Source organism: Phycodurus eques, chromosome 1 (assembly GCF_024500275.1).
Source record: "Phycodurus eques isolate BA_2022a chromosome 1, UOR_Pequ_1.1, whole genome shotgun sequence".
Taxonomy (NCBI): domain Eukaryota; kingdom Metazoa; phylum Chordata; class Actinopteri; order Syngnathiformes; family Syngnathidae; genus Phycodurus; species Phycodurus eques.
This window is the reverse complement of record NC_084525.1, coordinates 17,598,314-17,622,796: the sequence shown is the minus strand read 5'-3', so window position 1 is coordinate 17,622,796 and position 24,483 is coordinate 17,598,314. Positions and strand designations below refer to the sequence as shown.

The 24,483-nt window shown below is 42.0% G+C and overlaps 1 protein-coding gene across 4 annotated transcripts in view; it reads right to left on the bottom strand.

Moving 5' to 3' along the window:
- The window catches only part of clstn1 (calsyntenin 1), a 50,361-nt gene extending 26,349 nt beyond the window's left edge, over positions 1 to 24,012 (bottom strand). For all 4 annotated transcript variants that reach the window (XM_061681144.1, XM_061681163.1, XM_061681154.1 and 1 more), the window contains exons 1-2: positions 23,733 to 24,012; positions 212 to 334 (exon numbers count right to left, since the gene is read on the bottom strand). In XM_061681144.1, the coding sequence (XP_061537128.1) occupies positions 212 to 334; positions 23,733 to 23,814 (205 nt within the window). In that variant the 5' untranslated portion in view covers positions 23,815 to 24,012. The remainder of the gene's footprint in view (positions 1 to 211; positions 335 to 23,732) is intronic.
- Positions 24,013 to 24,483: the final 471 nt, after the last annotated feature.

Below are 24,483 nucleotides of genomic sequence, written 5' to 3'. Positions count from 1 at the left end.
TCATGTTAATCTGAATATCAATACATAGGTTCATATTGGAGGCCGTGGTTGCCAGCCATATTCCTGCAATATAGATCTAACGTTTTCAAACCAATAGAAAGACAATTGAGTTTTGAAACTAATTTCTGTACTTATTCAGCATAACCACTTTTTTACCTACTTGTATATCCAATTTTAAAAACAGCACCATCATTAAGACCTGCTTCCTCACCTGCGTAGCGTAGAGGCGCATCCTTGTCCAGTGCAATTAAGGGGGGGTCCAGCAGCACTTTGTCATCGTTCTCTGTCACGATGCCATGGTATGTTGTCTCTATCCATGGCTTGTGCTTGTTGACTGTGACAAAGAGAAAAAAAAGACCATTAGGATCTATTAAAACTCGTATAAACAACTGCTGTGCTAAGGTGAAACCATCCATTTAAAATTTCTACTGTGCACATTTGAGTTTTTCTTTAAAACTTTAAACTTATATTGAGGTTTTTCCCAAAATGCCTTTTAATTTTACAGGTTTTGTCCTGATTATTTTCAGGACCTCTAAATTCGGAATCGAAAACCAACTATAGATTTTTATTAAATAAGTGCATTTACGATGTAAACAAATAAGGCGCAGCTGCGGGAGCATAATATTAAGAGGGTTGAAAATGTGACCCTTCACTGCTCATCTTTCTTGCAACTTGCTGTGACATGGTATCATCCCAAAAACTGGAATAGAATAAGAATTCCATTTAATATGACCCAACACATTCCAGTTTTGACAGACATGATAGCTGCGCTTTGTGAAGTTCCGGTCAGTGTGTGGAACAGTGGTTGGACCATTTACAGGGAGCAAACAGCGTGTGCATGGCTGTTGTAGCTGGCGGCTGCAGAAAAGCTGCAGGGAGTGGCACATTTGGGCTGGCGAAAAGAACACTGACATCGGACAGCTCTCGCACATCGAATGTGGATGGACGTGAGATGATGCCGCCGCTGTGAAACTGATCTGGCAATGTGATGCTAACCCAGTCTGACAGCAAAGGACAGATTCTCAGGGAGAAGGAACACTTTTTTTACACAAGGATGTCGAAGTATTTATTAGTCTTGTTTGGTTGATGTACTGTATTATGCTATTTTGGTGGTAAAGGCTGCAGGCATTATATAATCTCTTTGTGCATGCAAGGCCTATTTATAAACCAGCTTTACAAACGTTCATCTTATGTTTCATGGCTGTCCATTTATTTTCTTGATTTAAGATGTACGGCTACTACTGTGCCTGATTCAAAGCGGGTAATTCCAGCAACATGGACAAGTTGCTTAAGACCTAATGCCAGCAACACATTTGACCACAGCATAATATGCTAGTGCACTCGAGTATTGTGGAAAACTGTTCTGGTTATGTAATAATCCATCTGGGTAAATGTTATCGATATACATTACATAAAAAAATATTGGCTATGTTCAACGGGTAGCTGTGTTTTTGGCATCAGCTGAACATTTGACTTTAAACACATCTCTTCTAAAATAAAAGATGCTCTCTGTTAGTTATAATGATGCACAATTTGCAGCAATTTCAAAATGAAAACAATATTTTTGATCTCAATACATTTAGACAACCTGACAACGAACATTTTCTCTTTGCTTGATAATTGCTGAGCCACTACTATTTAACGCATAAGAAAGCGCCACAAATTACGGTACGTCATCCACAACGACACAAAATGTCCTGTAAATATATAAACATTCAAATTACCCAGACAAACAAGGTAGACTACAAAAGTGTACAAAGTTAAATGTCAATTGAAAGTTAAAGCTGAGTTCCTGCAAATGGTAATTGTTTGCAAGTACACAATACTGTCACTGTGTATTATTACACAATTCCTTATCATAATCCGATCACTGAAAACTAATTATAGGCTACTCACCTACTAAAAATGGAAAGACAATATGATACAGCGCTATCTTAAGTTTATAGAAAAATGTGAACATTGTGGCTGTCATCAAAAACAATTATCACACCCTCTGAAGTTGTGACTGTAAACATTATCTTGCACATGCAGCATTGGGCAGGAGCGAACGGTTGTGTTAACCAGTGATTTGAGATTGATTAAACCCAATTAAGCGGCACGGAAAATGGATCGATGGATGGATAATTGATTAGGCCAGACCATATTGTGACTTAAAGGGAAGTGGATGTCTTTAAACAGATTGTGGGGACAGACTACAACACAAATCTTCTTTAGCCTTTATAGAGTCCCAGTTACAATGACCTAGGTCACATTTGGGCCTCACACTGTCCATTAATTGTCAAAAGTTTAACTTAATCTGGCACTGAATTGTACAACCCCAATTCCAATGAAGCTGGGACATTGTGTTAAACATGAATAAAAACAGAATTAAATGATTTGGAAATCATGTTCAATCTATATTTAATTGAATACACTACAAAGACAAGATATTTCATGTTCAAACTGATAAACTGTATTGTTTTCTGCAAATAACCATTAACTTAAGAATTTTATGGCTGCAACACGTTCCCAAAAAGCTGGGACAGGTGGCAAAAAAGACTGACGAAGTTGTGGGATGCTCATCAAACACCTGTTTGGAACATCCCACAGGTGAACAGGCTAATTGGGAACATGTGGGTGCCATGATTGGGTATAAAAGGAGCTTCCCTGAATTGCTCAGTCATTCACAAGCAAAGATGGGGCGAGGTTCACCTCTTTGTGAACAAGTGGGCGAGAAAATAGTCGAACAGTTTAAGGACAACGTTCCTCAACGTACAATTGCAAGGAATTTAGGGATTTCGTCATCTACGGTCCATAATATCATCAAAAGGTTCAGAGTATCTGGAGAAATCACTGCATGTAAGCGGCAAAACCAAAAAAGACATCCTACAAAGATCTCTCTTTATTGCATTCTGTCTGAGTAAAGGACAATATGCATATTTCTATTATCACAAGTAAATTGTAAACGTGGCTGGGTTTTCTGAGGGTTGGCTTTAGGAATTAGGGTGAATGAGATGAGAACAGGGGCTTTGAGATGTACAGAATCCTCCTTTTGTAGTATCAAATTATCGATTCATCTAATGCAAATTTACTACCATTCAAGAGATTCCAGATTAGACTCTTTCTAATGAATATCCCAGTTTGTTGGTTGCATCCCCTTTGTATCTTTTTATCATAATTGTGCAGAGTATGTAATGGTCTACAAAGTCCCAGAAGGAGTAGATAAAAAAATAAACCTAGTAGTAGTTATTTTTAATATAGGTTGAAATGACACATCATTAAAAGTAAGCAGTGAGTCTTGTAAATGGAAAAGCATATATTTGACATCTGAACTTTTTGGCAGAAAATTTCTACATGGCAAATTAGTCCTTCCAAATTTTCTTTCATGTAGACATCTGATGCAAAATAAAACATTTGCTAATAATAGGAAAAATATTTATTGAGAAACTTTGTTCTAAATAAGAACACTTGCCTGCACAAACGAAAGAAAACATATTAGTGAAGTGTTATATTTAGTATATTACTGAAGAATCAAATGGAAAATGAACTATACTCTACAAAAGCGAGACACCAAAAGGTGAGATGGTGTGACACGGCAAACATTTATAACTCGGCAACACACTAGCAGCTGTGCAATGCTGTTACAAAAAAACTGTTAAACTGAAATGGGTTTAATTCCATAATGAGATGTGTCCATTGATTCTCTGTCAAGGTCAAGAGACTTGCAAGTCAAAGCAATCAAAGCAACGAAGGCTACCACTGTCACGTTATACCAATAAATAAATAAATAGATACTACACCCTTTGCCTGGTGAATCAGGCATTTTGGACAATGCACAAATTACACATCAGGTGCAACATGTGAGATTCTGTAAAAGGTGGACAATGACCATGCAAACTTTGCTGTGTCACTGGTGTGGTGTCACTGCAGAGCGGCTGTCCTCCACAGGGTCTGGTGAGGGCATTGCTCACATCCTCTAACTCACTCGCGCTCGCTCACACGCGCGCACACACACGCACACACACACGCGCACACACACACACACACACACACAGAGGTGACAAAGCATGACTGGCGGAATATGATGCAATGCACATGTAGTATGTCAAAGGTTTAACCTCCAACATCCACACATTTCTCAAGAATAAACATTGAACATAATATAATTTCTGTGGTGAAGTTTAAAGACTGTGTGTCAACTGTTAGCCAGCAGCAGAAGATATGACAGAGGAACTGAGAATATTTTTTTCAGCACTGAGTCATCAAGAATATTTCAGCAACAGATGCTATCCAGATAATAGCTTGTATGTGCAGCATTTCAACACACAGGTAGCTAGTGATGCTTATTCAACTCCTGATGTCAATAGCACTATAGAGTAAAGTGGCTTTGGTGTCCACATCAGAATCAGTCAGTTATTATAAAAGGCCAAACATTTGCACACGTACCAGCACAATGAAAAGTCTCTTAAAATGTGGTTCCTTCATTTATACTATACAATTTTTTTCATCGGCTGTACATGATTTAGGCATGTCCCACACATTGCTGTGCTAAAGACAGTGTGTGTAAAAAGTGGTTAAATGATACTACATCACACTTTTGTATGGTTTTATTGTCCACAACAAGTTATTTGATAAAAATGAGTAGTTTTTCTCATGTATATATTTTTTTCATAATCATACTGAGCATGTGTCAAATGCAGCCCTATGGGTGGCACAAGTCAGTGCAAACTGTAGGCCGGTCCCAAGCCCGGATAAATGCAGAGGGTTGCGTCAGGAAGGGCATCCGGCTTAAAACCTTGCCAAACAAATATGAGCGTTCATCCAAAGAATTCCATACCGGATCGGTCGTGGCCCGGGTTAACAACGTCCGCCACCGGCGCCGTCAACCTGCGGGGCGCCGTTGGAAATTCAGCTACTGTGGGTCGAAGTCAAAGAAGAAGAGGAGGTGGAAAGCGGGTTCTTCGGCAGAAAGAGAAGAGGAAAACACAGAGCCTAGAACTGAATGTGGGGACTTTGAATGTTGGGACTATGACAGGAAAATCTCAGGAGTTGGTTGACATGATGATTAGGAGAAAGGTTGATATATTGTGTGTCCAGGAGACCAGGTGGAAAGGCAGTAAGGCTAGAAGTTTAGGGGCAGGGTTTAAATTATTTTACCATGGTGTAGATGGGAAGAGAAATAGAGTCGGGGTTATTTTAAAAGAAGAGTTGGCTAAGAATGTCTTGGAGGTGAAAAGAGTATCAGATCGAGTGATGAGGCTGAAATTTGAAATTGAGGGTGTTATGTGTAATGTGATTAGTGGCTATGCCCCACAGGTAGGATGTCACCTTTAGGTGAAAGAGAAATTCTGGAAGGAGCTAGATGATGTAGTTCTGAGTATCCCAGACAGAGAGAGAGTCGTAATTGGTGCAGATTGTAATGGACATGTTGGTGAAGGTAATAGGGGTGATGAAGAAGTGATGGGTAAGTACGGCATCCAGGAAAGGAACTTGGAGGGACAGATGGTGGTAGACTTTGCAACAAGGATGCAAATGGCTGTAGTGAACAGTTTTTTCCAGAAGAGGCACGAACATAGGGTGACCTACAAGAGCGGAGGTAGAAGCACACAGGTGGATTACATCTTGTGCAAACGATGTAATCTGAAGGAGGTTACCAACTGTAAGGTAGTGGTAGGGGAGAGTGTGGCTAGACAGCATAGGATGGTGGTGTGTAAGATGACTCTGGTGGTGGGGAGGAAAATTAGGAAGACAAAGGCAGAGAAGAGAATCATGTGGTGGAAGCTGAGACAGGACGAGTGTTGTGCAGCTTTTAGGGAAGAGGTGATACAGGTTCTCGGTGGACGGCAGGAGCTTCCAGAAGACTGGACCACTGCAGCCAAGGTGATCAGAGAAGCAGGCAGGAGAGTACTTGGTGTATCTTCTGGCAGGAAAGGAGAGAAGAAGACTTGGTGGTGGAACCTCACAGTACAGGAAATCATACAAGGAAAAAGGTTAGCTAAGAAGAAGTGGGACACTGAGAGGACCGAGGAGAGGCGAAAGGAATACATTGAGATGCGACACAGGGCAAAGGTAGAGGTGGCAAAGGCCAAACAAGAGGCATATGATGACATGTATGGCAGGTTGGACACTAAAGAAGGAGAAAAGGATCTATACAGGCTGGCCAGGCAGAGGGATAGAGATGGGAAGGATGTGCAGCAGGTTAGGGTGATTAAGGATAGAGATGGAAATATGTTGACTGGTGCCAGCAGTGTGCTTGCTAGATGGAAAGAATACTTCGAGGAGTTGATGAATGAGGAAAATGATAGAGAAGGGAGAGTAGAAGAGGTAAGTGTGGTGGACCAGGAAGTGGCAATGATTAGTAAGGGGGAAGTTAGAAAGGCATTAAAGAGGATGAAAAATGGAAAGGCAGTTGGTCCTGATGACATTCCTGTGGAGGTATGGAAGCATCTAGGAGAGGTGGCTGTGAAGTTTTTGACCAGCTTGTTCAATAGAATTCTAGTGCGTGAGAATATGCCTGAGGAATGGAGGAAAAGTGTACTGGTGCCCATTTTTAAGAACAAAGGTGATGTGCAGAGCTGTGGCAACTATAGAGGAATAAAGTTGATGAGCCACACAATGAAGTTATGGGAAAGAGTAGTGGAGGCTAGACTCAGGACAGAAGTGAGTATTTGCGAGCAACAGTATGGTTTCATGCCTAGAAAGAGTACCACAGATGCATTATTTGCCTTGAGGATGTTGATGGAAAAGTACAGAGAAGGTCAGAAGGAGCTACATTGTGTCTTTGTAGATCTAGAGAAAGCCTATGACAGAGTACCCAGAGAGGAACTATGGCACTGCATGCGGAAGTCTGGAGTGGCAGAGAAGTATGTTAGAATAATACAGGACATGTACGAGGGCAGCAGAACAGCGGTGAGGTGTGCTGTAGGTGTGACAGACGAATTTAAGGTGGACGAGGGACTGTATCAGGGATCAGCCCTGAGCCCCTTCCTTTTTGCAGTGGTGATGGATAGGCTGACAGATGAGGTTCGACTGGAATCCCCGTGGACCATGATGTTTGCAGATGACATTGTGATCTGCAGTGAAAGCAGGGAGCAGCTGGAGGAACAGTTAGAAAGATGGAGGCATGCACTGGAAAGAAGAGGAATGAAGATTAGCCGAAGTAAAACAGAATATATGTGCATGAATGAGAGGGGTGGTGGGGGAAGACTGAGGCTACAGGGAGAAGCGATAGCAAGGGTGGAGGACTTTAAATACTTGGGGTCAACCGTCCAGAGCAATGGTGAGTGTGGTCAGGAAGTGAAGAAACGGGTCAAAGCAGGTTGGAACGGGTGGAGGAAGGTGTCAGGTGTGTTATGTGACAGAAGAGTCTCTGCTAGGATGAAGGGCAAAGTTTATAAAACAGTAGTGAGGCCAGCCATGATGTATGGATTAGAGACAGTGGCACTGAAGAGACAACAGGAAGCAGAGCTGGAGGTGGCGGAAATGAAGATGTTGAGGTTCGCTCTTGGAGTGACCAGGTTGGATAAAATTAGAAATGAGCTCATCAGAGGGACAGCCAAGGTTCGATGTTTTGGAGACAAAGTTAGAGAGCGCAGACTTCAATGGTTTGGACACGTCCAGAGGAGAAATAGTGAGTATATTGGAAGAAGGATGATGAGGATGGAGCTGCCAGGCAAGAGAGCTAGAGGAAGACCAAAGAGAAGGTTGATGGATGTCGTGAGGGAAGACATGATGGCAGTTGGTGTTCGAGAGGAGGATGCAGGAGCTAGGCTTACATGGAAAAGGATGACGCGCTGTGGCGACCCCTAACGGGAAAAGCCGAAAGGAAAAGAAGATACTGAGCATGTGTCGCTTTAATTCCTGTCCACCCTGTGATTATGGGATAACTGCCCCTTTAAAGATTTCATGCAATCAGAATCCATTTTTTCTACCGTTTTATGCAAAACATAGGTCAATATGAGTCTGTGACATGGTTTAAGTTTGACATGAATGTGGTTTGTCGATTGAATGCAAAATGCAATACATGGAATAAGGCTTGCAAAACGGGTGGCTTTAAAATTGCCGTCTTCGTTACTTAGTTTTGTCAATTAATATTCAAGTAGCTGCCAACTTCATGGTTGGTACCCACTCAACTCAGATGGACGTAAACACGGCATTTCCAAGTTTTAAGCGAGCGAGTCTCAGCTGCCATCAAGCCATACAAATAGAGTCTACAAAGTAGACATATGTTGTTTAACAACAATACTTAACTATATTTATAATTTATAATGTAACTGTGGATGAAGTAGGAAAGCTTGCATACATTGTCATCATCAATGCAAAGGTTCAATTCAAGTTAATGGGAGTGGATGACGAGCCTAACCACAAAATATCCCCCTCTTTATTTTCTCCCAAATCCCCTTAAAGCTCAGGCTCCTTAATAATGGGCAAACAATCCAAGGCATGGTGAATTCTGCTTCACACTAATAGTTATCGAAAGATCCAAACGCAATGTCGCTATGACAGCTTGCCTGCCACAAGCCACAAGATGCTGTGATATCGCCATGGACCAATCAGAGCAAAGCTGTTTTCCATATTTCAATACAAAATAACAGTGATCCAATCAGAGCAAAACTTATTTACATATTGAATATTAACAAGAAATCCAGCCGCCTCAATTGCCAGGCGTAAAAGACCAACTAGAATTGCTTGAAGAAGGGCATCCTGGGCATTTCCAACCCAAATTATCTTGGAAACCCAATAAAAGGACATCGCAGATTATGAAAAAAAAAAAAAAAAAAATTAAATGGATGGCATGGAACCCTTAAGAAACCCATTTTCAGTTAAAGCCAAGAAGACCGTGTTCAAATAATGTTTGATTACATTTCTATTTTTGAAGAATTGAGCCACAAGCTTCACATCCTACATGCCACTGTGAAGCACCAATTGCAACAGTACATAATGCAGTTTCATTCAACACAGGTTTATGTGATTTGCCACCCAATTACCTTTAGCGCTGCCTGGTGTTTGACCCTATGAAACTAAAACTCTAAAGATTCTTAAACACAACAAATATAAATATTTTATGTAAAACTTATTGTCTTCAGTGAGAAGCAGCTTTAGGTTTTCTGGCTTGTTGGAGAGACAGTTTATTTACAGAGGGTGGTCTAAAGGCAACAAACATTTTGTTGAACTAATATGGATGTGTGATGTAACTGAATGTGCCTAACCAGCAAAAGACCACTGGGCCTCTGCCACCAGAGAGTGTGTCCTTAAAAGCAAGAGAAGCCATTTTAAATTAGTTCATGACATGAGGATCAGCCTGTGTCAAAATCGAGATTGTTGTTTTCCCTTCCTCTTTTCGAGATGTCACCAAATTTTTCAACTTCAGCTGAGTGTGTACCAAAAGGACTACCTACAGAAGTGTGCTTTTGTAATGACCATACACTGGAAATAGGCTGTTATACAGTGGTAGCTACACACGTGCCAATAAGTCATCATCAATAATAAAAGAATGCAAAGTACATTGCAAAATCAGTTCTTTTTAGCATTATTGACATAGGTAAATTTTCAAAACCTGGATAGTTTGATTGGATTTTTATTTTATATAGCTGCGTCATACAGTGATTAACCTCTTACATGACCGGTAAGAATTTTCCTATGGTTACATTGCCTCTACAGTTAGTTTAGGTTTTATTATAGTGACAATTGGACACTGCAACTCTTTATTTCTATTTACATTCCGTTTAACACAGACAAACAAAACAAAAAACAAAAAAATTACAGGTTCTGGAAACGATGTTCCACCTATAAGGTTCCACTGTATTTCCCACAGAGTTAACACCTGTGCTAACCAAACACAAAGGCAACATGTGTGACAGTTTCTCTTAAAATAAAAACACTTCGTGTAGAATAAAGCATTATAAAACTACAAAAGCAACATTGACACCATCAATGCCACTGCCCCACACACAACAGGCAACCTTAGAAACACAAAGACAATGTTCATTTATGGTTGTTTAGCTCTTTTTAAGGAGGCCTAATTGAAGAGTTTGACCCAATAACCATGATGAAATACTTTGTGAAAGACCATTAGACCCACAATAGGCTGTGGTAAACCTGAGACCAGTCTCTTTATAACACTTAAAGAGCACTGGATGTCCTGCCACTGGATGACACTCACTAGTGCCACAGACTAAACCAAATATACCGCTGCCAGACTGCTCACATGCTCCTGGTAACCGAGGGGAAGCCTGAGAACTACTCGAGCAGCTGTCCACATTGCAGCATCATGACTGCAGCAGATGATCAGGCAGTCATTATCAGATAATGCTTGGGACCCTCTGAGAGGATGTTGTGCAATGATGGCGCACGCAAGAGTCATGTCTGTGTCGCATGGCAGTGAAAAGCTCTGCTACATAGATGGAGCTCAACCACCTCTGCCACTACAGTAAAAACGCTGTGCTATTGAGCAATGCTGAAAGAGGTGTTTGTTTTCAACGTATTCCTTACATGGGAAGCATATTACTAATTTGTGGGGGCAAAAACATCCATCCATCCATCCATTTTCTGAACCGCTTCTCCTCACTAGGGTCGCGGTCGTGCTGGAGCCTATCCCAGCTATCATCGGGCAGGAGAAGGGGTACACCCTGAACTGGTTGCCAGCCAATCGCAGGGCACATACAACCAAACAACCATTCGCACTCACAGTCACACCTACGGGCAATTTAGAGTCTCCAATTAATGCATGTTTTTGGGATGTGGGAGGAAACCGGAGTGCCCGGAGAAAACCCACGGAGGCACGGGGAGAACATGCAAACTCCACACAGGCGGGGCCGGGGATTGAACCCCGGTCTTCAGAACTGTGAGGCTGACGCTCTAACCAGTCGGTCACCGTGCAAAAACAAAAACAAAAAATTACAGTTCATTATTTTTCATACACTATCCTATTCTACCAATAACATTCTCCATATTGGCAGGTCTACGCACTTTTCAAAATTCCTTCCTAGCATTGGGGGATTAATTTATGAGTTTAATTTGTTTCATGACCATGCTCCTAACTCAAAACACTCATATCGCAAATATTCTTACCCCTTTGATATGAATGGAAATGCCATTAATCCGTTGCAGCACCCAATAAAGCAAGAACTATGTTTGTAACATTTTTTTTAAACTAGAAAACACAGTATTATATGTTATAAAAACATACAGTAATAACATAATGAAATATAACTAATGATTTCATGCTTTAATTCATTTTCAGCGCCTTATGGTGTGTGTGCCTGGGCCACCAGAGGGCAGTACAATATGTGTACATGGAAAAGGAAGACGGTGGATCACAACTGCTTAGTAAGGTGCAGTAATATTAGTTGTTTCTCAAAGAGGATAAAGATTATATGCCTTGGGAGTATTGTTATATTATTTGTCTACATGTGTTACTGCGCTGTGTTTGTGGTCAAATATCCGTTGGAATTATAACACATTGACATTGATGCTGATAGATTGATTTTGATTGAATTCTTTATTTCGAACATGAGAAAAACAACAAAACATACAAGATTTGAACAACAAAATGAAAGTTAAATTATACATATTCAATAAGGAGTAAGAAGAAGTAAAACGTATTTACTCCTACCCTTATCTTTACTTCATTTTAATCCTATAGAAGATAAATATAGTACTATAATAATACAATAATATCCATCCAGCCATCAATTTTCTGTACCGCTTATCCTCACTATGGTCACGGCTGTACTGGAGCCTCTCCCAGCTATCTTCGGGCGAGAGGCGGGGTAGACCCTGAACTGGTCACCAGCCAATCGCAGGGCACATATAAACAAACAACTCACATTCACACCAACGGGCAATTTAGAGTCTTCAATTAACCTACCACACATACTTTTGGGATGTGGGAGCGGGAGTGAAAGCGGAGTAAGCGGAGAAAACCCACGTAGGCATGGGAGAACATGCAAACTCCACACAGGCGAGGCTGGGATTTGAACCCCGGTCCTCAGAAATTGTGCCCCCACAATAATATAATAATAATAATAATAATAATAATAATAAATCGGAAATATTAATATACAGCAGTATCTTGGATTTTTAATTAGACAAGAAAAAAAGATTAACTAAAACAAACAAAACAAAATCAATGAGCTTTACACGATCAGGATTTTAAAAAACGATAACCGATCACAAGATGGAGGAATGTGTCTATTTAAATGACCTGTTCATTTGCTGTATATACTTGTGTACTTAATTGCTCAAAAAATTATATTTACAATAAATAATGTATCTTTGTTCCTCTATTTATGCCAGTGAGGCATAGTGACAGACAGAACAAATGAATCCTCATCTATTAGATGGCAGGAAGTACATACAGTAATTAATGTATCCACTTTTTGTGATATTTTTGTTTGTTGGTGTGCCGTGAGATCTTTCAATTGTAAAATATGTTCCTTGTCTCCATAAAGATTGGAAATCACTGCTCTAGTCAGATCGTGAATTCTAATCACTCAGGTCAAACCAACATTATATATGACAGAAATAATGGGTGCTAACTTACTGTAATTAAATTACTTTATTTTTAATTAAATGAAACTTTAGAGCATGATTCGACAGAACGACGACATGTTTATGTCCAACCGTTCGTGCTACCACTAGCTTGCTAGGCTACATAACATTTTATTGCCTGCTTGTGAGCCGTATCCTATTAAAAGTATGTGAACATACCTCAAGCAAGCCTTAAACGAACATCCTCGCCATAGGTGCAGGTATGACGCATCCATCTCTGCATTAATGGCTTCAATTTGTGCTCAAGTGGCTCTCTTAATTCTACAGCGCAGGAATCATGAACAACAATCTGCTCACGGTCTGAAACAGTGAGCACACTTTTCTATTTGTCCATCTCCCCTTACAGCCTCCTGAGCTTGTTGATGCGAGCCGCCTCCAAAACAGATCGGGAACTGTTCAAGTCGGACTTTCACAGCCTGGAACCTCAAGACCTCAAGGATCTCTACATTGGGGTGCCTCTCAGTTCGCCAGGCAACAGCATTTGTTTGTCCTCTACGCAATTACGAGCATCCGACACAAAGTACACCCACTGCGGCCACGGACCGCCTCTGAGTAGGGGGGCAGGCTTGGTTGGGGTCTGGGAGATGCTGAGCCTTAAATGCAACTCAGTCGCGTCTCTGTGTGACTGCCACAAAAGGGCCACTGAGAGTGAGAGGGAAGAAGTGAGATGTCGAGAGCTGCCGGGTGTAACCGACCTGCCCGAGCAGGTAAAATGTTCTCTTACCTTTTTCCCGATAATAGCTCAATGAGGACATGCTATCACATGAAAGCATTTTTTTAAAATCGTTAATTATTTTGTATGGATATCTAACTCCCATCAGAGTTGAGATATCCCAATTAAATACTGATCTTTCATGAACATTTTTTATACCTTCACACAGAAGCAACTTATCCTCTGTCATGCATTTTCCCACCCAAAATCTACTACATTCAACTCACCAAAAGGCCTCATATAAATTTAAAAGCTTCCACAGGGACACGCACAACAACCTCCGAGTCATCTGACGCTGATTTAATATTCACAACTCAACGACCCATTCTTGACGGTTCGTTGACTCCATTCAGCCTGTGAAGGCACCAATGTGAGCAAAGTCACCAGTCTTGACATGAACGATCTCTTCTGAAACTCTGGGGTGATTTACCAAAGTTAGGCGCCTTCTGGGGATTATATCATGTACACATTCTTGAAGGACTTGAGTTGTGGTCCTTTGAACAGAGGGTACATTGTGATATGCGATGGAGAAATCCAGATGCACAAGTCCTGCCCCCCCCCCCCCCCCCCCCCCCCAAAAATGTTCTTTGTTTGACGGGAAACCCTAAAAAAAAAATCAGTTAGCTTGTAAAAACAGAGCTCCTCTGGGAGGCCAAGTAAAGTTAATCAGGGTAATACAGACACAAGATATTTGGTAATGGTGAATATCTGTTTTTAAATTACTCTTTTGATGGCATTTTATATAATTACCAAAATAATATATAATAACTGCGATTGGCTGGCGACCAGTTCAGGGTGTACCCCGTCTCTCACCCGAAGATAGCTGGGCTAGGCTGCAGCACGCCCGCAACCCGAGTGACGTTAAGCAGAATGGAAGGTGAATGAATGAATTAATATAGAATAAAAAGAACCTACTGTTCTCATTTATTTTCCCAGAACTGCTTCCAGATAATATACAGTTGGTTTCTCAGCATTTGTGATTTACCCTGGGCCAGGAGTGGCAAAAATGTCTTATTTATATCTCTGTTAGTTGACTGACAATCTGGTAATACTGGAAAATATATGGGAGAAATCACTGACACTGAAATTGAATCCCATTAATGAAAACGTACATGGTTATAATGACGGACATTGTCATTTTTGACTTGCTACCATCTCAAAAATGGCAACATGTTCCTCCAACATCAAACAGAATCAGAATCTATATACAGTCCAGCCTCTCTCATGGAGATCCCAGGCAATCACCTTTGCTTTTCACACAGAACCCAGAAAAGGCAGGATATTGCTGCGATTCACACAGCAAAACGACAGAAAGACAAATCAAACAACGTGAGAGCCTATCTTTGCTGTGATATAGAGAATACTACATAACGTTACCTTTGGGCTCGAAAACCACTACTTTTCGGTTTAAAAAAAAAAAAAGCCACCTTGCTTCAGTTACTACCGAATAAAGTTGGTACTATACCTTATATTGCTATTATATACTGTTGCAAACCAACGTCAACACAACACATCCTAATTACCATGTTCAATTGCGCATTAAAAAAGCTTAAAAAAACAACAACGCTAATATATCGTGCTGTCATTGATTAGAATGTCAGGGTCCGACACTAAGCCTTTTTAGGTGGTTGCCCAAAGTTGGCCGTCAGAACCTGTAACGGCCCCGTCTATTCATGATACCATATGTTAAATTTTAGTGATTATTTCGTCATTAGCGTCTTTATACTGTATTATTTATTTAAGCGCCTTTAAGAAATTATTAGTACAGTTGCATTCATGGCAGTGACTGTGTACTGACTTCACTGAAAACAAGGCATTATAACATACTGTATTGTACACGCACATGTGTGTATGATTAGAGCTTGTATTATTATTTTGAGTTAATAATTATTGCGTATATTAGTGATTATATGTATGTGTTGAAAGGAGCCCCTTGAAAATGAGATGATGAATCCAAAGGTACTATCCTTGAATTAAATATATACATAAACAAATAATGTATACATATATATTTTTGAATATATAAAGGCAGGCTCTGGTTTCCTCCCACATCACAGTAACATGCAGGGAAGGTTAATTGAAGACTCAAATTTGCCCGTAGGTGGGAATGTGAGTGCGAATGGTTGTTTGTTTATATGTGCCCTGCGATTGGCTGCCGACCAGTTCAGGGTGTACCCCGCCTCTCGCCCGAAGATAGCTAGGATAAGCTCCAGCATGCCCGCAATCCAAGTGAGGATAAGCGGATTGGAAGATGAATGAATGAATATAAAGGCAGCGTTCTCCAAACTTTTTAGTGCTGTTTACTGTCATGGGATGACCTATGATTTACACACGCCGGTCGTATGCCGTATTCCGTCAAGTGTTACGACAGTGCCGCAAAGTGTCATGGTGTTTTGGTGTGCGCTGTCTTACTTCTATGATGAAAAAAGTTCTCATTAGCGTACAGTTGTTGTCCGCACATTTTTGGACATAATAATCTGGCAATGAAGCTTCACTTTGTGTCGCTGCCCTTATTCCTCTCCGCCATTCTGTGGTCTTGCTGCCACTGGTATGAATCTTTTCAGGCTAGCGGCATTAGCTTCGTTAGCTGGCAACCAGTTCAGGGTGAACCCCGCCTCCTGCCCGACGATAGCTGGGATAAGCTCCAGCACTCCCGCGACCCAAGTGAGGAGAAGCGGCTCAGAAAATGGATGGATGGATGGATGGATGGATAGCTTCGACTATCAACTTGAGGCTAATTTGTGCTCGTTATCCATTCAGGTGCGTGCCGATCGAGGTTTTTCCTTGCGTCACCACCACATCTTATCTTGGACGGAATGTTTCGGTGATAAAAATATTTCAGTCCGCAACTGAAAATGCACTTTTGGGCCATTTTTGGCGGGCGAAATCTTTCTGTGACTTAGAATTTTTTACTGACCAGAGCGCACCAGCGTCTATACGTAGGGGGCGGCCTGAGACAGCTGCATACTGGACCGGGGAGAGAGAAAGTATCAATACCTTTGGAGAGAAAGTATCAATACTTTTGTCATTTATGTCATCTTACCAAACTTTGTCTCAAAGGTCTAAGAGACTTCTTTCTGTAACGAACCATTACAGCTATCAATTTTTAACAAAACTGGCCTACTTAAATATAACTAATGGAAATGTTTTTACTTGTTTTTGTAAAAAACATACAGACTAAATCTTGGAGCGACATAATGCTGTAAGGCTTCAACGGCATCATGAAGAGGTAGAGTTATAAAACACTTCTATTACAGTTGAAGAGAGTTCATCGAATTGATTTTCAAAACTTTCAATCGGTTAATAATTTGTAAAAATAAAGGTCTACATGGCATTGGCATTCTTGAAATGTAATGATGCTACTATTACACTGAATGAAGAAGGCACACAGTGCCCCTCTCACCAGCACCACTGAGAACAACAGTTCAACATCAGCTGCCACATTGTCACATTGTTTCTATTTGCCTTTAAATGCAGCATAACTACACATGCCACCTTTACAGCCTAAAACAGGACAGAAACAGCCCATACCAAATATACTTTGTTATAATTTCAATGTGCTGTAAAGATGTGAATGAGGAGAAACCTGCCAGATGACCATGCAATTAATTTAGTGACCTTGCACAATGCTGTAAAACGGACTCATGGGCAATCTTCAGCAGATCAATGAAAGCCTCCTCCAGTTAAAGTGGCTGGGAGAGCGCTTTATGCGTTGTTTGTCACAGCTGCTTTGTGTCGACCAAGGCAGGAATAGTGACGGACTCTTTTCCACACGGCAGAACTTGAATAGACAGATGAGATCTAGACACCAAAGAAGGTAAACTCTAAAGCTATTATACCTAAAATGTTAATGTTTACATAGGGTTGGGCATCGAGAATCGATTGGAACCGGGACTAACGTTCCAGTTCTCCCGGAATCATTCAAATTAAAACATTTCGGTTCCCAGTTTTGATGCCTAAAGTCCACCAACTCTGAAGAAGTGGCGAAAACCAACGCAGAAGGAGCGAAAACCAACGAAGAAGAACACGCACAAAGACATTCTCGTGCCCAACGGTTGCGGCAGCGAACAAAAATGTGTCTCAACTTTGTTAAAATTAATGACCAGTCGCCTCAGTGCAACACTTGGAATAAGATTATATTGTGCAAAGGAGGCTTTCACGATGTGTAGCATCTGACGCGCTCCGAGCCTCAGCCTACACCGTGCAGAGCGTCAGTGAAGTCAACTCTCAGTCAATTGGGTGAGTGAAACAATAAAATACGTCTATGCCAACATTGAGGCAGCTGACAAAGTAAATGGTTGGTTGCACTTTTGCACTCATGGTTTTTAATGTTTATTTTAGTCTTCAAACCAACGTAAGAGCCGATGACTGAAAAAAAAGCTTAACATTGAGCTAAAACTTCATCATTGCAACTTTATAATCACATTGAATTGGGACAAAATTCACAGCTGGAGGTGGCGGAAATGGAGATGTTGAGGTTTGCTTTCGGAGTGACCAGGTTGGATAAAATTAGAAATGAGCTCATCAGAGCGACAGCCAAGGTTCGATGTTTTAGAGAAAAAGTTAGAGAGAGCAGACTTCGTTGGTTTGGACACGTCCAGAGGAGAAATAGTGAATGTATTGGTAGAAGGATGATGAGGATGGAGCTGCCAGCCAAGAGAGCTAGAGGAAGACCAAAGAGAAGGTTGATGGATATCGCGAGGGAAGACATCAGGGCAGTTCCTGTTCGAGGCGGATGCCGGAGATAGGCTTAAATGGAAAAGGATGACGCGCTGTGGCAACCCCTATAGGGACAATCCGAAAGGAAAAGAAGAATAAGCTGTCTCACAGTATCACAAACACTAACCTTGTGCCTCATCGGTGGGTAGGGAAAGGAATCAACGTTTTATAACCTTTGGTTCCATTCAGTAAAAGAAGCATAAAAAAAACACAGGTGTCGCGTGAAGTTATTTTTCATGCCAAAATGCTGAGATCCGGTGCGTAACCTTCAAAATAAAAGTCTACAAGCTTAAAACAGGAAGTTAAGTTAAAACTTGCACATATAAACCATTTGATGTGATAAAACAGTCCCAAATAAAAATTTTAGCAATGCTATGTTTAACTTTTAGCTGAAACATTAATTTATGAATATTAAGTCAATTGGGTTAGTTCCACATACATTGCCTTTTAGTTCATAAGTTTAATATTAATACTGGTTATAAAGAACGCAGAGTCAAATGTTCATTTTAGTCTATAATACAGGCTGCTAAGACAATTGATGTTCATAATTTGGACACCCTTTATTTAAACCATGCAAACATTTTTGACCCAGCCCCCTAAAAGAATCGGAATTGAGAATCGTTTGGAATCAGAATCAAAATGAGGAACTGTAATCGGGAGTGTAATCGCTCAAATTCAAACGATGCTCAACCCTATGTTTACAGTTGGGGAGGTTGCCTTAATCAAAAACATTTGGAGCAACAAGTCTCATCACATGATCAGCTTTTAAAAGCAGACACTTTCTGGTTCTGATAAAGAGGGGTGGTGGAAAAAAAAGATTATTTAATGCATCGCAATGCAGATGTAAACAATTCGGAATGGCTTCATAAATTTCAGTCATCAATTATTAAAGAAAGTAAATGGTGGAGGAACCAAAAAAGTGTCATTCATAAGTGCGGAAGTGTTGATTGTGGCACACAAAGAGTGCTGACTGTAGTGTGAGTCAGCAAGCGGGTAACTTGGGCAAGTTATGTGAAACAAAAGTAAAATATTGCTAGAACATGGCATACATTACATGAGGAATCACGTTAAGCAGTAAATGATTTAAATTGAGTGAGAGGTGGTGAAAAATTCCTTCCACTACTGTCGATAAGGCCCTGTATAATCGCGCTAGAAACCAGCTGACTAAAGAAATTAACGTTGCAAAGAGGAACTATGCGGCAAAGTTGGAAAAACATTTTAGCGCTAACGACTCTAAATCAGTCTGGCAGGCATTCTAATCGCTGACTAATTACAAGTGACGATCCCCCCAAGCTGGGAACAATAGCACACTAGCCAATGACTTGAATACCTTCGACTGCAATTTTTTGAAAAGGACACTTTCACACCCCACACCCACCCGGCCACAGCACCGACCACAATCACACATCTGACTTCTGCATTTACCATCCACGAACAGGATGTGAGATGCATCTTCAAACAACAAAAGATTAACAAAGCGGCAGGCCCAGACCATGTGTCCCCATCCTACCTCAAAGTCTGCGCGGGCCAGCTCTCGCCAGTCTTCACTCAGATCTTCAATAGATCTCTGGAATTGTGCGAAGTACCATCCTGTTTCAAACGCTCCACCATCATTCCAGTCCCCAAGAAACCTTCAATCTCGGGTCTAAATGACTACAGACCTGTTGCCTTGACATCTGTGGTTATGAAGTCCTTTGAACATCTCGTGCTGGACCACCTTAAAAGCGTCACAGGTCCCCTGCTGGACCCCCTGCAGTTTGCCTATAGAGCGAACAGGTCTGCGGATGATGCAGTCAGCATGGGACTGCACTTCATCCTAGAACACCTCGACAGTGCAGGGACCTACGCGAGGATCCTGTTCGTGGACTTTAGCTCAGCGTTCAACACCATCATGCCTGATCTCGTTTCATCCAAGCTTCTCCAGCTCAGCGTCACACCTGCCATCTGCCAGTGGATTTACAGCTTCCTGACGGGCAGGACACAGCAGGTGAGGCTGGGAGAGACCACCTCATTCACACGCAGCATCAGCACTGGGGCGCCCCAAGGTTGTGTCCTCTCTCCGCTGCTCTTCTCTCTCTACACGAACGACTGCACCACAACGCACCCGGCTGTCAAACTCCTAAAGTTTGCAGATGACACCGTCATCGGCCTCATCAAAGACTGTGACGAGTCTGTGGAGCGGCTGGAGCTGTGGTGCGGCCGACACAATCTGGAGCTGAACACGCTCAAGACTGTAGAGATGATCCGGGACTTCAGGAGGAATCCTTCGCCACAGCTGCCCCTCACGCTGTCCACCTGCCTTGTGTCAACCCTCGAGACCGCTACCGATCAATGCAAACTAGAACTAGCAGACATTCCAACAGCTTCTTTCCTCTTGTGATCAACTTTGAAAACACCTAACCTACAATTCCATTACAACATGCTGGAAATTTTTTGACTTGTGTTTGTTGTCACATTTCTGTGGGGCCAATTATATATTACTCGTTCACACACTGTAGTAGTCTCGCCACGCTGCACTATTTGCATATCTGTTGTTGACCAATACTGGGCACTCATGCCAGAGTAGCATCTGCTCCATTTGCCCACAGATTGAGGAGTATCTGCAACATTTTCATAATCAACATTGGCCCAGATTATCGCGCTACTCGTCACTTTAAACCGCATACACTCCTTGAAGTCTCGGCGCCCTTTGCACAATGGTCATTGCATCGGACTATTGCAATATTAGTCATTCGAACTGCTCTAAGTGCTAGAGGACTCTGCATCTTATGCACAATTGTCAAAAAAACAAACAAAAAATAATTATCTACCGGCATTACCAAACAACTAGCAACCCTTTATGCTCAGTGACTGTTTTTTTCTTTTTGTCAATGTCTTTATGTCACAAAAGTGTTCTCTGTCAATTGACTGTCTGTTGTCGTACTAGAGCGGCTCCAACTACCGGAGACAAATTCCTTGTGTGTTTTTTTGGACATACTTGGCAAATAAAGATGACTCTGATTCTGATAAAACTGTTGTGCTCTCCCACGGGATGTTAAAAAAAGTGCACATTGCAATGTCAGTGACAAACATTTCAGCAGGTAAATAAGGAGCAAATCATTACTAGCCAAGACCTGAACATAATGGAGGTCAACCCGAGTGTGCTTCTGGGGTGATAAACAGGAGCTGGAGCCTAGAGCAACAGATTCAGAAGCAACAGCATGCTGATAGAACATAAAGCTGGGCTGATACAACATAAGCCTTCACCCAGATGGTGATTTCACACTACACCTTGGCTGATAAGTGCGGGGAAGCCAGCAGATGCAGCTCACAAAGACTGCCCTGGCTTGGGTGTAAACATCCATAAAGACCGTTTTTTTTTTTTTTTTTTTATGAAAACCGATAATGGATTGTTTTTGGTTGTTGTTTGGTTTGTTTACCTTACAGTGGCATTTTGGACCCTGCACACATGAAAACCGTGGACATTTTTATCAATGACATTGTTACTGTTATTGTAGTAGTGTTTGTATCCTTCTCCGGCAAAGTCTACATTTACTTACTAGCACTAGCTTAATGCTAACACACAAAGCAAAACGCCACAGACAGGCTAACGAATAGCATCAATGTCACAGCCTAAACCTTTAAATAACAAATATTTGAACACAAAGTGCGCAGCAACATATAAAGACAGATGACAGAAAAATACTTGCAGTCATATATTCTTTCTACTCGGCGAAAAAAATAGTTATAAAACTGGAGCCCTGCCGCAACGTTCTTCGTGTGTCTAAGTTTCATCAATGTCATCATATGTTATCTGTATGCGTGCACCACACTGCTCCCTAGGAGTACAACAGAAGCAGCACATACTGTATACCTGCTGGGCAGTGTGTCAAGAACAGAACACAACGCACCTCAACTTTATTTATAGAGCACTTTACAAAATATAACAAACAAAGCTGTAACACAGTGTTGTACATAATAATGACTCAACATGAACCACATTTTCATTATTATTATTCTAATTAATAATAATAACGATAATAATAATAATAAACAGCCGGCACGGTGGCCGACTGGCTAGCACGTCTGCCGACTGGCTAGCACATCTGCCTCACGGTTCTGGGGACTGGGGTTCAAATCCCTGTGTGGAGTTTTCATGTTCTCCCCGTGCCTGGGTGGGTTTTCTCCAGGCACTCCGGTTTCCTCCCACATCCCCCCCAAAAAAACATGCATGGTAGGTGGATTGACGACTCTAAATTGCCCGTAGGTGTGAATGTGAGTGGACATGATTGTTTGTTTCTATGTGCCCTGCGATTGGCTGGCGACCAGTTCAGGGTGTACCCCGTCACCCTTGTGAGGATAAGCGGTAAAGAAAATGGATGGATAATAATAAATGGATAAATTTTATAATTTGAGTGTAATTTATCCCATGTTCAATTAAGAGTTTGTGTTTTGTGTTGTTGAACAATATTTGATTGTGTGCATGTATAAGATGTGTTATATGAGACATTTTTGTGATATCCAATAAAAGGTTGAAGTGATACATCTCTCAGTCGAGATGTATCACTTCAACCTACTTCCTTGACACCGTACTACTTTCCTTTTTAAAAAATGGGCTTTGGTGGCATCTTTGGGTGTTTCAGAAATAGCACAAAGACTGTGAATAGACTGTGTACTGTAGTTGAAATTCCACCTCTGAAGGCGGTATATTGTAACAACTTAGCCCCCTATTCATTCCCCGTGCTGTTTATACTGAGAGAGAGAAAAAAAGTGTATCAAGCCCAGCATGAACAGGCTGTGTAAAGGGGGCTCGTGAAGGGTGTACATTACGGTGCAAAACCAACACAGCATCGGTTTGGCCTTACTATTTGACATTCTAGTTTTTCCTCGTCTTCACCCCAAGGAGAACAACAACCTTTTCGCCTCAGCGACACGCTGATGTGCAGCGATGGCCAAAACTCGCTGGGTGTGTTGAGTTCCACCGTGAAACACAAACAGGGTGATCGTGTCTGAGCCGTGGGACAGTGGGAGGGAGGTGCACCGCCTGCAGCAAACACAGACCTGGGAGCACCTCCACCCTGAAACGAGCTTGTGTCTTGTTTAGGGAATTCTCACGCCACTACGACCAGAACCAATTGTTTTTGTCTTCACTGATCCCACGCGTGTTTAAAATCCACAGGATAAATCTGCAATGCGTAGCCTGCACGAGGCCTGCTAATGGCACCACTGAATATGGACGCTTTTATTTAGTTCAAACCTCAAAACGAGCCACGAATTCTCCATTTAACGCGCGTCTCTCCATAATGTTTAAATGTACTCAAACCGGTAGCCAAATATAAGGTATCAGAAGGGGGGGGTGCGAGGTCATTATTTATTTAAAGCAACTCAAATACGACGCGGTGCAGTCGAACGCTAAAAATAGACGAATACCAATGGGTCGTTTTGTTGCCTGAATTAATATTAAAAACAAGACAATTCGGCCCGAGACGTGTGGAAACGCAATACTGGACAGAAGTGTTGTTTTTGTTTTTTTGTTTCGTGGGCGAAGAAAGAGCCGTGTCCGAGTGCGTTGGAGCCGAGCATCGCTGTTTGCACTTGCTGCGACTCGGGCGGCTGACCAGCCCCGAACAGGTTCCTCCGCACGCATCCCTCAGTGCGTCAGCCTTCGCCGGCGAGGAAGTAGCCAGGCGACTCCAAAGAACAGTCGGTTATCACCACAGTCAGAAAAACCTCAACGACGTGTCCAAGCGGAACAAACAGCATTACGGAATAGAAATGACAGCTGAGTTACCTTTAGCCGCATCCAGCGCGCACACCAACGACAGGACCAGTCCGACGGCGGATGCAAAGAGTTTATTCCTTCGGAACCGCATCCCGACTTCGAGTTCAGCCGCGACAAACTTCAACACACACGCCTTTTCCCCCCTCTTTTCTTCCTGTTCTCGTTCTACTTCTGTCGGCGGAGGGCTTATCTAACGAGAAAAGGAAAAGAAAAGAAAAAGCAGGAGATGAATCCGCGGTGTTGACAGCAGCTCTAAGATGGCCGTCTGCAATCGCCGCTTCTCTCGCAGGTTTGCACTTTGGGGCGTTCAAAGACGGTCGGAAACTATGCCACACAGGGGGTAGGGCGTGGGTGGGGGTGGGGGGGGGAGAAGCATGTGACAACACTTCTGTGTATAATTACGTACTTGGCCATAAACATCACATTTTCTTACTTACTTGTACTATCCATACCTTTTGGTTTCTACTAAATACTAAATGAAATGATAACAATCATGCAGTGGCCGCAAAAGTGCTGAAGTAGAAGTAGAGATGCTTCACACCCCATATCAGAAACCGCCACCGGCAGGGAGAGAGAGGCAGGCGGTGGCGAAATAGACGGCCCCGCCGCCGCAGGGCCACCACCACCACGCTTCACTGATCAGGTGGTAGTCAGGTCCATAAAATACTCAGACATGGACATGATTCTTGTTGGCTTTAAACGCCACCATAATGGATTTGAAATGTAACCAACAAGATGTGCTTCAACTGCAGATTGTCAC